Here is a 15632-nt window from a genome sequence, read left to right as displayed (position 1 = left end):
TTTGCTTTGAAATACTATACTGACTGAGGTCTGTATCAAGCCTCATTAAGACCCACCGAGATCAGATATCCTAGTTTATCAGTCCACATTATGTTGTGATAAGTGGTCATTTCACATATAAATGTATTCTATTGCACACATTAAAGGAGACATGTCATGCTTTTCCGGTTATTACCCGTCCCCTTGTGTGTTATGAAGGTTTTTATGCATATAAACGGTGTGCAGAGTCACAAACCCTCAAAGTACACCCTGTAGCGAGTAAAACTCTAACACAGAAAATACCTCCCCAAAACGCCTCGTTGGAGATACGTCATTGTCCATTTGATTCTTTCGGGTACGGGATGATGTAATCCCGTACCCGGAACGAAATGGACCAATCCGTGGAGCCGTTACGTTACGTCCGCGGAGCCGTTACGTTAAGCCCCCGCTGATTGGTCCAAATTGACCAATCCACGGACTTCCTCACACACACATCTGTGTGCAGGGAGCAGGCAGCTCAGCTGATTTCTCCTCCCTGGCTGCAGGCTGATAACAGACAGTTGGGATCGCGGCGAAATTCTCTCTGCAGACCCATTCTCACAGCGTTTATCAACCTTTTTCTTACTCAATATCAAGCCACACTCATTGTTTTTACTTCGGCTGTGACTTTGTGTGTGCTCAGGATGAGTTTGGCTGTGTTTGGCTGTGTATCGCTAACAAGGAAACAACACCTCCACGGAGCTCAGCGCGATTCACAACGTCCCGACCAATCAGAGCACACTGTGCTCACAGGGAGGGTGGGGGCTGGAGCTATTGGAGCTACAACGAGCCGTTAAAGGCAGAGAGTGAAATTCAGTGAATACAAGTAGTTTACAGAGATGCTGTATGAGAAACCAATGTGAGTTTGGAACATTGCACAATATAAATCTATTCTAGTAGACCTCAACAATGGAATTATGATCAGTGGAAATGGCCATGACATGGGACCTTTAAGTTCAAATATGCAAATCAGGCCATGTGTTTCATTATGCAGTAGCATGTCGGTAAATGACAATCATCACCGACAGATGGAAAGACAACAATAACAAGAAATGAATATAATAACAACTCAGACAGACTGTATGTTTCACTAACAGACTGTATGAAAGTATAAACGGGTCTCAAATCGACTCGACATCATATTAATAACGATATATGATACAAATATAAGACTGACAACAAGAACAAGCCACAGCAGTCGTATCACAATTTATCCTGGGCGGAGCTCTCCACAGCTGAAGACTTCTCCACGCTGCTTTCAAACTGTGAGTAAACAACGTACGCTTCACTTGGAGGCTGTCTGAAGGTGTACACAGGTCTCAGATGGACTTGGTATCACATTAACAATGACATTCAGTAATAAGTCTGGCAAAAATAACTGGTTTAAATGATTTATTCAAGCTTGCAATGTTTTGAACAGACATCCCCAGTCACCTCATGTGTCTTTTTGTAGTCCGCGCTGTACGCGTCTGGATATCGGCATCGCAACCACAACCTCACACACTGGTACTGAATGTGCATCAAAGTGTTCCTATGGACCCAAATACCAAAAGATGAATGTAAACGACAGAAGAAGCGATCGAAATGTGTATTTCCTGGTTATTCTACAAAGGCCACGCCCCTGTCTAAAATAATAGAATGACGCCAGTTGTCATGACTCAAGTTATAATGTATCAACGTAACCTGTGGCTGTGCCCGGCTAAAAGGCTAACATGGGCTAACTGTATGTGCAGGTATCATGACTTATTTTCTTTAAGTATATATTTGCGGTCGGGCATCTTGGATATGTCTGGACATATCGAGCTACTTGAAGCTTGCAACTGATGACTGACAGTGACCAAATGTTTTGTTTATATGTTCTGCTGGTCACAAGTGTTTTCTAACAATATATAACATTGGGGTCTGATATCACACATGAGTCGCTAATTACGTTAGCCCTGACCTAGCTTTTATTTCTGGGTTTTTTAATTTAATTGTTTATATTCACACCATACGTCTCAGTATCTCGCCAACGTTGCATGGCGTATTTCAGTTAAAAGTTTGAAAGCAATAGCTTTATGAGGTTGAGTTAATAAGTACTGTAGAGGCCAGCTCTTATGGAGATTGCTGATTTAAGTTAAATCTGGCTCTGATAATTAGCTATTCAGCTATATTTGTGTTAAGCCCTGCAATGGCTGGTTAACAAAACGGGTGAGTGTCATTTTATGACAAGGGTATGTGGAGCCTTCAGTTTAAAATTGAAGAATGAACGCATCTTTTCATTTTATTTAGGTACTTTTATAATCTTGAATTTTGCGGTATAACATTTGTTGGCTCCTCCTGAGCTCACTGCCCATTAGATAGGTATGGTGGATCTACTTTAGGTGGGATTTCTTATGATCACATGGCGGTTAGTAATGTAAAACAAAGGTTAGGAATAGAAGCATATTCGAGCTGAAGCACGTGCTGTATTAGTACAGTGACTGTCAGCTATAAGGGGAAGTGTCAACATGAGGAGGGGGGTGCGGCCTTGGTGGATGCATTTGGGAAAGGGGTTAAAGTTCACATGTTTGGATGTGGTTTGGAACAACCGTGTTATGTTTCTTAATGTTTTTTAAATGTATTTCTTATTTTTATGTACATGTGGGTAACCTAATCTGTGTCAAAGATCATGTCGCAGGGTTTGGAGGTTACATTTACTTCCTGGAATTGCAGAGGCCTGCAAAAACGTAAAACAATTAAACAGGTTATGAATAGAGTAAAAAAGTAGAAAAAAAAGTAAAAAGTCTGCAATCTAAAATTGTTTTTTTGCAAGAGACACATTTACTGCCAAAGGCTGATATTAGAATTAGGAGGAGGTGGGTGGGATGTGTGTATTCAGCAACATTTTCTACTCTGGCAAGGGGTGTTATGACGCTAATTCCTAAATCAGTAACATTTCAGGTAACAAATGTAATCAAGGACAAGGCTGGTAGATACTTAATTGTTCAGGGTACTCTGAACTTGAATCTAGTTAATGTATATATGTCCCCAATAATGAGGATCCGAAGTTTTTTAGGGACCTGTTTTATACGCTTTCAACATTTACTGGTAATTACATCATAGCAGGGGATTTTAATTGTGTATTGGATCCAACAAAGGATCGGTCAGGGGGCATAGATAAACCACACACCAAAAGCAGGGAAGTCTTACTTAAAGTGGACCCATCATGCTATATTTAAATGATATATTGTAGGGCCATACCTATATAAGGTATATTTATACGTTTCTGTTTTCAAAATACCAAACAGATCATGCATTTTAGCCATGCCTCATTTCGCTCTATTTGCTGTTCTCCAGCCCTGTTTTTGCAGGGGGCTGATTCTGTGAGCTGCAGCTGACCATGCCCCCCTGCAGGAGAGGGGAGCGCGCTCTGATCAAGTCAGAAGAGGGGGAGAAAAATAGATCTCCGTCCTCCGTGTTTTATTATATTATTATATAGAGTCGTTATTCATTTGTTTTAAAGCTCAATAAATAACAAAGAAGACCTTTGACCGGCACTTTTCTAATTTTGTCCGGAAGATTTAAACTTTAACGGACATCTTGACCGGCGAAAGAAAACCTAACTGAAACTCTGCCGCACGGTCCCCTCGTTCCTTGGAAGAGGCGGAGAGGTGGGCGTTTGTCATCTGCTGGTGGACTAACCGGAGAGAATTACAGTGCTTGCCTCGACGGGGAGGGATTGCATTGAATTAAAGCAGCAGGAGCAAACGCTTGCCTCGGGGAGGGAGAAAGAAAGCCACAGCGGAGAATAAACAGAAGGGCAACCATGGCAACCATGCGCGGGAAGTCTTCTTCGCTGCTTTTGTGGCAGACTACAGCGCCACTTACAGGCCTGGCATATGTACTACAGAGTCTCCAGCGCTTTCGAGCGGCAATGGCCGGCCGTGGCCCAACCCCACATTCCCCTGATAGGTGGAGAGTTGGCCCAATAACCGTAGCGCCACCGTCCTGACGTCAGGACAGTGTTCAAATCTGGATCAGTTTTGATCAGATCCGTTGCAGCCCCTTTTTTAGAGATTTGGGTATGGAGGAAAATAGAGAGGGTTGTGTTTTCTGACACTTGGTGAGTTCCCTGGAACACCGGGGACACATATTCATGTATAAAAGACGTACAAAAGTGCATTTTGCATGATAGGTCCCCTTTAATATTATGAAAGATTTACATTTGAAGGACATCTGGAGAGAATTAAAGCCTGATGCTGTAGTATTCTTGTATTCTGCTTCTTACAAATCGTATTCCCGTATTGATTACTTTTTGATATCAGTAAATGTGGCTTCTAAAATCAAAGACGGCACTTATGATGGAATCCTTATTTCGGACCATGCACCAAACTCACTGCTTCACTCAAGGCTGGTGAGAGATTCTTCTAAATGGCAAATCCAACAAAAATGGTTGCAAGACTCAGATTTTGTCACGTATATTGGCAAACCAATTTATTTAGATTGTGTCCCATATCTTGGCAAACCAATTGATTTAGATTTTGAGACAAATACATTGGAAACATCAGCATCTATAAGATGGGAAGCTTTTAAAGCATTTATATGAGGCCAAATTATTAACTACACAAGCTCTAAATCCCAAAAAGCTGGTCATAAAATGACAATGTTGGAATCAAAAATAAAAACCCTGGAGAGTGAGGCCTTTCAGAAACCCTGCCCTAAAGTACAACAAGAACTGCTAGTACTGAGGTCCCAGTATCATGAATGATCAGCTTCTAAAGCAGTGGCAAGTCTACTAAGACTCAAACAAACATTTTACGATCAAGGAGAGAAGCCTGGAAAGATATTAGTGTGGCGCATTAAACAATTACAAATTGAAAGATCCATTACGTCAATACAGAACAATAAGGGAGATAATATAGTCGATCCTATAGAAATAAATTAGGCTTTTAAAAATGTCTATAAAAATCTATACGACTGACATAAATTCAGATCTGACAAGTCAAAATAACATATACCTAGTATCCCAGCAGAACTCAGACCTAGTCTGGAAGGTGAATTATCATTAGAAGAGATCTCTAATGCAATTGATTACATGAAATCTGGGAAAGCTGTAGGGCCAGATGGCCTACCTATAGATATCTACACAAAGTTTAAATATAAAATACAAACTCCCCTCTTAACACTAGAACCGCCAGAGATTTTTTAAACCTAAAACCGCCACCTGGGTCAAATTGACCCGCTATTAGAATGCATTGATTTTCAAGGTAAAATGTTCTTTTATTGAGCAGTGAGTTTTGATCGCACAGGGATGAAACGTATACCAATATAATCTGTGGACTCTCAGGGCTCGACATTATAAATGGCCCGCTGGCCCGGAAGCATTATTTAGACACCGCGGCCAGCATAACGTACTTTCAACTCGCCCCACAGCTGTTTGCTGCGGAGCGCAGCGCGAGCAGTCTCCCGTGAGCGGGAGCGCACTCCTTCACTACAGACTGTCTCTATCTCTCTCTCTCTCTCTATCTATAACTATCTATCAATATATCTATCCATCCATCTCTCTCTCTCTCAATCTATCTCTCAATCTATAAGGAACCGCAGTAGACAAAAGGCGTTGCTATAGCAACACGTCATGTTTATATGAAAAGGGGTGGGGTCAATATTACCCGATGGACGGAAATAGGTATAAATGGCAATTTTTTGGGCGATTTCTTCAATCTGACTTCATATTGACAATTTTTAACAACATAGGGTGCTACATAACACACTTTCAGGAAAAGTCACGGACTGGAAGACTTTAATATTTTATTGAAAAAAAGTTACACGCAATAAAAAACAGCTCTGGGTCAAATTGACCCGATTGGCGGTTCTAGTGTTAACAGGTATGTGTTGCTAGAATCTTTAAAAAATGAAATTCTTCCACCATCACTGAGAGAAGCCTTCATTACATTGTTACCAAAACCAGGGAAACCCTGCAATAGATGCGAAAATATAAGACCAATAAGCCAGGTGAATTCTAATTACGATCCTATGATGGAATCAATTACAAGCACAAGTGATAGATGGAAGCATATGCTGATCTCTTTAATTGGGAGAATTAATATATAAAAAGTTAACATACTCCTCAAGTTGCTGTATCTATTCCAAAACATCCACCTGCCTCCTCCAAACCTATTTTCAAAGTTAAGGAAATTATTTTTGAATTTTCTGTGGAACAACAAACGAGCCCGTCTTCGCTTGGCCTTCCTGTATATGCCCTATGATAGCCTGTCCTAACCCTCTCTGGTACTACTGTGCAACTCAGTTTAGGACTATTATGTTTTATTTTACAAACGACAACCCCCCTGCCTGGAGAGGGATGGAGTCCCAATGTTTAGAGTTACCTCTTCCCATGTATTTGTACTCAACTAGTGTGAAGAAACTTAAAAAAAACAACTAACCCTATTACTGGGAACATGATTAGAGTCTGGCATGAAGTGAGGAAGTACTTGGGCGAACCTCTCTCTCTCACGTTTTAGTCCAATTTGGGGAAATTATGACATTACTCCAGGCAGAGCTGATAGTGGGTTTAAGATTTGGTCAGATAAGGGGGTACAGAGAATTCAGGATCTATATAGGCTCAATGATGATAAACTGATGTCGTTTGAGGAGCTTACAATCAAGCACAACATTTCACGGAAGCATTTTTTCAAATGTTTACAAATTAGAAGCTATATTGGAGCAAACCAAAAACAATTACTAACTATACCTCCATACTCACCACTAGAGAAAATAATGTTAAGGGACTGTAGGGGAAAAACTTAATTTTTGCACTTTATAACTTGCTTATATCTGGCTCCCCTGAGTCCTCTGAAGCTAAACTTAGAAATTGGAGGTAGGATTTGCAGGAAGACAATTGATGAGTGGGAAGGTGCCTTTAAGAAAGCTCAATCACAAACAGTGAATACCCGTCTTAAGCTCTTACAATATAACTGGCTGATGCGTATATATATTACTCCAGAAAAGTTAAATACATTTAGTGGTAATATCCCAGACACATTTAAAACATACGTTTTAAATGTATGTTTTAAATGTGGAAAATGTAAGGGAAAAGGTTTTCATTGTGTTTGGGAGTGTACCAAGATAAAAACGTTTTGGGAAGAGGTAAAATTTATGATAGAAGATATTTTATCAATGCAGTTAACCATGGAGCCCAAGTTTTTTTTGTTAGGGTGTTACCCAAAAGAACACAACATAAGGAAGAAAGAACAAATATTTTTAAATGTATGTCTGCTACAGGCAAAACGCATGATAGCACTTTCATGGAAAAATGTAACAGTCCAAGTATTGGAAAATGGCTAAAAGAACTGTCTGCATGTGTCTCATTAGAGAAAATAACCTATTCAATTAAAGGAAAACAAGAACTATTAAAAAAAGTATGGGGCCCTTTCCTTAACTATCTGGAACATGCAGATCTAGAGAGTACTCTGGGTCAGCAAACTGGAGATGATTAATGTCCCTCTGCTGGAGGAAGGATGGAAGCCTTTCATATCTGCCTACACAAGGACCGATACAGGAAAACATTCCTGCCCACTGCAATAACACTCTACAACAAATCACCTCTGGCTGGCAGAGAACTCTCTGCTCCATAGCTTCTCTTGATTACTGGACTTAGACTCCCACTGTACATTTTACATTCATATTCTATTTCATTTTGAATAATACCTTTCTTGCATAATAATATTCTGCATTATATGTGTCACGGGCCGTCTCCACGGCAGCGTTAAAAAATCTTGAAACGCTTCTGCCCATTCACTTTGAATGGGGTGACGTCACTTTTTTTCGCTTTCGCCGAAATGCATTGTGGGCAGGCGAGCGGAGATTCTCAGGATTTTCAAGATCCAAAGTTGAACAATGTTCAACTTTTGAAGCTGAGGAGGAAGCGTCAGCCAATCAAATCCCGTGTACGCAAATCTGACAGTTCAAGCTCTAGCCAATCAAACGGCGTGTATGCTGGGAGAGAAATACCGCAGGTCATTTCCTCATATTCCAAAACATGGAGGAGAAATTAGCGGTAGCGAATCAATCACCCGGTGCTTTATGACCAGACCTACCGGGATATAAACCGGAGGAGCCAGGCATGGAGGGAGGTGGCAGAGACAGTGGTATGTTTTCGCCTGTTTTGGGGAGTTTATATCCAGTTTACTTCAGGCTTTTTGGCTTCATATGTCGCGGGCGGGAGATTCATGTGATTGGTTGATCGCAAAAAAATCCCCAAGCCTCAGATACGCCCACCTCCAAGATTTTTTTAACGCTGCCGTGGAGACGGCCCGTTACTGGAAATTTGTATTTCCACTTGTATATTTTCCACATGTATATATATTGTTTATTTTTTGTTTTATATTCTTAAACTTTACATTTTTTAATGCTATTTTATTTCTATTTCTGAAATATTTTGGACTGTTTATTTCTTGTGTCTTAATTTCTCTTATGTACATTGCCTTGTGTTTTTTATGCTGCTGCAACGCAAACGTGACTTGTAATGTACTTCATTTTGTTATGTCTTGTGGATGTTTGTGTACTGTCTTATATATTGTCTATATATGCTAACAAATTAAAGAAAGTGTTTAAAAAAAAAATCATCAATCATCAATTTATCAGCTTACCTTATACTTCCATTTTGCTTCAGTCTTGTTTTTATTCTGCTCTCTGAATTCAAACTTTTCTGCGTTGTTCTGCTTTGATATTTCCTTCTCTGATATACTCAGGACGTTTTTCACAGCCTGAAGGGAGACACAATTATCAAAAGTGAAAAGTGACTGTGGGTTCTTTCTCTTTTCTGCATGTTTGGAAGCAAAATAAAGATATTTATAAAGCGTTCTGCTTAATGGAATACAAAATGGCCTAAGTGAAGTCACAACTAAGGATACAAATAATCATTCCACAAAATAAGAACAATATCATTAACAGTTACATTACCACACACTCACCTTCGTCTTTTTCGGCTGGTCCATTTTGCTCAAGATGTCTTTGGCATGGGACTCAAGAGCTGCAAAGCTGGAGGGTTTGGGAGGCGGCGACGACGACGACGACTCTTGCAATTTCTTCGCTTTCTTCTTTCCTCCTTCCTTGACCTTGGGCACCTTTGGAGGCTTGGGGGCCTTAGGCATCTTGGGGGGTTTGGGAGGCTTCGGAGGCTTGGGGGGTTTGAAAGCTTTCTTTCTGGCCTTCTCTCTGCTGGGCGAGGGGACATGGGCCGGTGAGACGGGCTCTTCAGGCTCTTCAGGATCCGAGTGTGTGGATGGGGGTTCCTCCACTGGAACCTTGATGCTGGGCTCACTCTTAATAGCTTTTGTTGCATTCTAAAGGAAACACAGGGAACGTAAAGGGTATACATTTTAATCTGCAGTTAAATCCCTCTTGAGACTATTTAAGTTCCCCTGAACTAGTGCTGAAATGATATGTCAATTTATTTATTTTAAGATCACAAATAAATGGGTGAAAAAGTGAAAAATCAATGCAGTGTAAAAATAGATGGATTAAACCATATTTGATCGTGTTTGATACCTTTATTCAGTTTTTATTGTGCTGATGGTTTGGGTGTTTTACTGGTGTGTAGAACCTCGGCCCTGTGAGCCAATAGGAAGAGAGTAGAGGCGCTAACATTTTCATTAACTTTAAATAAGGTTTGTGTGACAGCAATATTATTTGCAGAAGTAAAAGGCTAACATGGTTGAGTTTTGGTACAGTGTCGGTTTTGTGAGCCTGCGACATGAGCTGTGTCAAACTCAAGGCCCTTTTTTATGTGGCCCGGAAGAGTTTGCAAAGAATATAATATACAATACAATAGGTGTAATTGTTGAATGTATGCTTTCAATGATTTTCCCTAGACGTGTGCTTTCAGACATAGTTATTTATGAAGTTACTACCGGAACTGATAATAATCACATTTAAAGGTGCCATGTCATGGCCATTTCTACTCATCATAATTCCATTGTTGAGGTCTACTAGAATAGATTTATATTGTGCTATTTTCCAAACTCACATTGGTTTCTCATACAGCATCTCTGTATAGTATGTGTATTCACTCTCTGTCCTACACGCCTTGTTGGAGCTCCTGCCCCCCCCTCCCTATGAGCCCAGTGGCCGTCTGCGAAACAGCGAGACACAGCGAAACCCAGCCCGAACACACACTGGGTGGCTGGGAGTTTGTGTGTGTGCTCACACACAGACTCACAGCCGCGCCAAGTCGCGCCGTCTCAGGGAGGAGAAATTGGCGGAGCTGCAGCTGAGAAAAGATTGAGTGTGTGTGTGTGAGGAAGTCCGCGGATTGGTCAATTTGGACCAATCTACGGACTTAACGTAACGGCTCCGCGGACGTAACGTAACGGCTCCACGGATTGGTCCATTTGGACCAATGGGTCCATTTGGGTATGGGCACGTCACTGTACCCAGGAAGAAAAAGAGAAATGTCCAACGAGGCGTTCTGGGGCAGCATAGACAGGTCTTTTCTGTGTTAGAGTTTTACTCGCTACAGGGTGTACTTTGAGGGTTTGTGACTCTGCACACCGTTTACATGCATAAAAACCTTCATAACACACAAGGGGACGGGTAATAACCGGAAAAGCATGACATGGGACCTTTAATATATATTATATATTAATATATGTATATTTATACAGTCTTAAAGTTACAACCGGCCCTTTGAGTGCAACCATAATGTGGACTGCAATGAAATTGAGTTTGACGCCCCTGTATTAGACCATGACTATAAAACCATGTGTCACACATTATACCTTAAGATACCAGGTGGTCTTGACCATGTGTAACGACATAGTTCACGATGTGGTTGATTGACCCGTTTTGTTTATGTTTATGTGTCAGTGGCCAGTGAGTGTACATAACCTTTAAATAATGAAGATTATGGATTTTATAGGCCACATATAAGAAAATGATTTTTATTATAACTCTTTCCGCAAATCATTATTATATATTATTATTATTATTATTATATAGCTACAGTCTATGGTCAACAGATTGAGCAGATGAGAGAATATTTTCCCGCTGCAGTGACAGCTTAGGGCAATATAAAACATTGCAACTGAATACGAACAACGCGATTTAAAAGGTCAGTGTTTGTGTGTTTGCCTGGGACAGACCACTTCTCTGTCATGAGTGTACACAGTAGATTTATTTTAGCGGTTGAGATATCTTTGGACTGGCTCTCAGATCGCACATCCCAACAATGGCTTCTTCTCGATGTCAAAAATGAAATATGATACCTCTGAGAGTCGGATCTCTTTTGCAAGATCTTTGATGAGCTGTGATGGTTTCATGTTCTCTGGAAGCTCATCTTCGTGTTCTAATAGGGCCTGTTGGGAGGAGAACAAAGCGCTTATACTTTCCACCACAGCATGGATGGTCAGAGACACATATAGTGATGTGCGTGTGTTCATACCTGTTTCTTAGTCCAAGCTCTGAAGGCTCCGTTAATGATTTTGGCACCATGTATTAGGTATGGGGCTGGTTGCTTATTTGCTTTATGTAAACCTGCAGAAAAAGAAATGCAAATGTTATCATTGGGAAAACTGTGCAATTTTCACTGTACGCTAATGCAGTTTTGCATGTTTCATCTAAATCTTCCTAAAATGCCCAAACAACACAATGATGATGTCTCTCACTCCACATTCAGAGTGATGTATTGCACTATAAGAGGACTGGGCATATTAAAGAGAGCTTGTGTGTTCTTGCATTAAGAAGCTGCAGTGCAGCCGACTGGACGCCTTGTCCAACATGTGGCCTCTTGTTCCAATAAAGTTTTAAAAAGATCAGATAACAAGAATGTTTAACGGCCAATAATCATTTTTTTAGACATGAACAGATTACATAAACAACATGTATGATCTTTTCTCAAGAATTGTAATTAAGATATGTATGGAGTAGAAGTAGGTACTGTCAGGGCTCTCTGCAGATACTGATATCTGTGGGAGGCTCTTGATAGGGCCTTTCAGTCACTAACACCCCTCCTCATCAACTTCCTCATCACATACATGACTATTTTAGTTATGTTTTGTGTTGTGTTTATTATTTATTATTTTGGTTAGTATTTTTTTGAAAAATACTAACCATCCCTGGTTTAAAATAAGCTTTTGTAGAATTCCTCTTTAAATTCAGTTTTATGGCAAAACAGCATTGTCTTAATCAAGTCCCTCTCAGACCATTCAAAAACCAGTGTGGACTGGGCTGACTGGCACCTCTCTAATGTCTGCACCTACACCTGTATTCCAATGCATGTGTGTATTTGTACTGTGTGTGTATTCCAAAACATATATAAACAGAGTGGAAAACTGAATTTCCCCCTAGGGGGATCAATAAAGGTTCATCTTAATGATTTATAGTACCAGCAGCCTTTTTCCAGCACTGCAAAAGCTGTTGTTATATGGTGTGTTACACGTTGTGTGCACCACACACAAAACCAGTCTGGCTTTACCACTTACACATCCACAGAGCAGAGAGGAAACATAAGCCAGAAGGCAGTGATGGAGGGGATTGGGCCAAACATGTTGCAGTGAGGGAATTCATGTTAGAGCATTGTGCTCTTCATCTGTGCAGCAGACATGCTCACACACTTATCTCTGAGAGTGAGAAAGTACATTCAAATATAAAAAATGAGATCTAGTAATACATCCAACTGTGTTGATAGGTTACCCTTGAATCGCTCGAGGAGATGTCGTCCGACATACCAGCACGCCGTCTCGAAGTTGGGGAAGGGGGTGAGAGTTTTGACCTTTAGCCGTTTCTCTATTTCATACGCTCTGAGCAGAATAAACAAAGATGTTTCAGCTCAACATTAACATGCATTATCAACAATCTTATTGCAACAAACAATTTCAATTCATAATCAGATTGGTGGAATTTGGAGCTAAAAACAAGTCCTTAATGAGGAGACGCCAGAAAAGCTCAGCCAAGGACAAATCTGAAATGTCAAGTCACACCGATCCCCCAAATTAGGACATGACTGTCTGCAGGAGCCATGGCGACAGCAATTAGAATAAAGAATACATATAAACCTGACGATGACAAGGCAGCGTAAAGGATGAGTGAGTCCTCACCTCATCTGCATCTCCACACTCAGGTTGTGAACGAAGTGTCCCGAGAACGCCAGGCAGTCCACCGGGGTCAGGATGGCATTGATCCAACCTGAGGACACAATCACAGTTCAAACACCGCAAGAAAACTGTAGGGATATTTATTGTGTCTGTTGAAAGGTAGAAAACATTATTGCATTAAAGGTCCCCTATTATACTGTTTTTCATCAATATATTATAGGTCTCAGATATATACAAACATGTCTCTGAAGTGTTTGTCTGAAACACCAAACAGATCAATGCAGCATCCCATAATCCCCTCTGATTCAGCCCTGTTTCCAAAGTGCTGATTCTCTGTCTGTTACTTTAGATGAAAATAAGGAGCCCCTCCCCACGCCCCTCTGAGAGATATTTGGTTAAAAATAACTCAATGGTGCTCTAGGAGGAGATTCAGGTGATAAGGGGGGGGGGGGGGGGGGTTACCTTGGTTGCTGATTGGCTAATGGTTACACAAGACAACACATCGTTATGACAACATAACGTGGCCAAAATCTGATCAGCTCATTTTCAGACAGGTTTTTATAAAAATGGATCAAAAAGAGAGAGAATCTTTGTTCCTGAAACTTTCAGAGTCTCTTTACACAGAGGGGACACATGTTGATGAAGAAGAGACATGAAGAAGAGGGGACACATGTTGATGTAGAAGAGACATGAAGAAGAGGGGACACATGTTGATGTAGAAGAGACATGAAGAAGAGGGGACACATGTTGATGTAGAAGAGACATGAAGAAGAGGGGACACATGTTGATGTAGAAGAGACATGAAGAAGAGGGGACACATGTTGATGAAGAAGAGACATGAAGAAGAGGGGACACATGTTGATGAAGAAGAGACATGAAGAAGAGGGGACACATGTTGATGAAGAAGAGACATGAAGAAGAGGGGACACATGTTGATGAAGAAGAGACATGAAGAAGAGGGGACACATGTTGATGTAGAAGAGACATGAAGAAGAGGGGACACATGTTGATGAAGAAGAGACATGAAGAAGAGGGGACACATGTTGATGAAGAAGAGACATGAAGAAGAGGGGACACATGTTGATGTAGAAGAGACATGAAGAAGAGGGGACACATGTTGATGTAGAAGAGACATGAAGAAGAGGGGACACATGTTGATGTAGAAGAGACATGAAGAAGAGGGGACACATGTTGATGTAGAAGAGACATGAAGAAGAGGGGACACATGTTGATGTAGAAGAGACATGAAGAAGAGGGGACACATGTTGATGTAGAAGAGACATGAAGAAGAGGGGACACATGTTGATGTAGAAGAGACATGAAGAAGAGGGGACACATGTTGATGTAGAAGAGACATGAGGAAGAGGGGACACATGTTGATGTAGAAGAGAGATGAGGAAGAGGGGACACATGTTGATGTAGAAGAGACATGAAGAAGAGGGGACACATGTTGATGTAGAAGAGACATGAGGAAGAGGGGACACATGTTGATGTAGAAGAGACATGAAGAAGAGGGGACACATGTTGATGTAGAAGAGACATGAAGAAGAGGGGGACACATGTTGATGAAGAAGAGACATGAAGAAGAGGGGACACATGTTGATGTAGAAGAGACATGAAGAAGAGGGGACACATGTTGATGTAGAAGAGACATGAAGAAGAGGGGACACATGTTGATGTAGAAGAGACATGAAGAAGAGGGGACACATGTTGATGTAGAAGAGACATGAAGAAGAGGGGACACATGTTGATGAAGAAGAGACATGAAGAAGAGGGGACACATGTTGATGAAGAAGAGACATGAAGAAGAGGGGACACATGTTGATGAAGAAGAGACATGAAGAAGAGGGGACACATGTTGATGAAGAAGAGACATGAAGAAGAGGGGACACATGTTGATGTAGAAGAGACATGAAGAAGAGGGGGACACATGTTGATGAAGAAGAGACATGAAGAAGAGGGGACACATGTTGATGAAGAAGAGACATGAAGAAGAGGGGACACATGTTGATGTAGAAGAGACATGAAGAAGAGGGGACACATGTTGATGTAGAAGAGACATGAAGAAGAGGGGACACATGTTGATGTAGAAGAGACATGAAGAAGAGGGGACACATGTTGATGTAGAAGAGACATGAAGAAGAGGGGACACATGGTGATGTAGAAGAGACATGAAGAAGAGGGGACACATGTTGATGTAGAAGAGACATGAAGAAGAGGGGACACATGTTGATGTAGAAGAGACATGAAGAAGAGGGGACACATGTTGATGTAGAAGAGACATGAAGAAGAGGGGACACATGTTGATGTAGAAGAGACATGAAGAAGAGGGGACACATGTTGATGTAGAAGAGACATGAGGAAGAGGGGACACATGTTGATGTAGAAGAGAGATGAGGAAGAGGGGACACATGTTGATGTAGAAGAGACATGAAAAGAGGGGACACATGTTGATGTAGAAGAGACATGAGGAAGAGGGGACACATGTTGATGTAGAAGAGACATGAAGAAGAGGGGACACATGTTGATGTAGAAGAGACATGAAGAAGAGGGGACACATGT

At 41.1% G+C, this 15632-nt stretch overlaps 1 protein-coding gene across 2 annotated transcripts in view; it reads right to left on the bottom strand.

The window, feature by feature from the left end:
- Positions 1 to 15632, bottom strand: part of phf2 (PHD finger protein 2) — a 70205-nt gene that overhangs the window by 12899 nt on the left and 41674 nt on the right. For both annotated transcript variants that reach the window (XM_034144072.1, XM_034144082.1), the window contains exons 8-13: positions 13074 to 13161; positions 12670 to 12776; positions 11420 to 11511; positions 11244 to 11333; positions 8952 to 9323; positions 8628 to 8744 (exon numbers count right to left, since the gene is read on the bottom strand). In XM_034144072.1, coding sequence (XP_033999963.1) covers positions 8628 to 8744; positions 8952 to 9323; positions 11244 to 11333; positions 11420 to 11511; positions 12670 to 12776; positions 13074 to 13161 — 866 coding nt within the window. The remainder of the gene's footprint in view (positions 1 to 8627; positions 8745 to 8951; positions 9324 to 11243; positions 11334 to 11419; positions 11512 to 12669; positions 12777 to 13073; positions 13162 to 15632) is intronic.

The sequence above is a fragment of the Trematomus bernacchii genome, unplaced genomic scaffold (assembly GCF_902827165.1).
Source record: "Trematomus bernacchii unplaced genomic scaffold, fTreBer1.1, whole genome shotgun sequence".
In the NCBI taxonomy this organism is placed as follows: Eukaryota; Metazoa; Chordata; class Actinopteri; order Perciformes; family Nototheniidae; genus Trematomus; species Trematomus bernacchii.
This window is presented reverse-complemented; position numbering and strand designations above follow the sequence as displayed.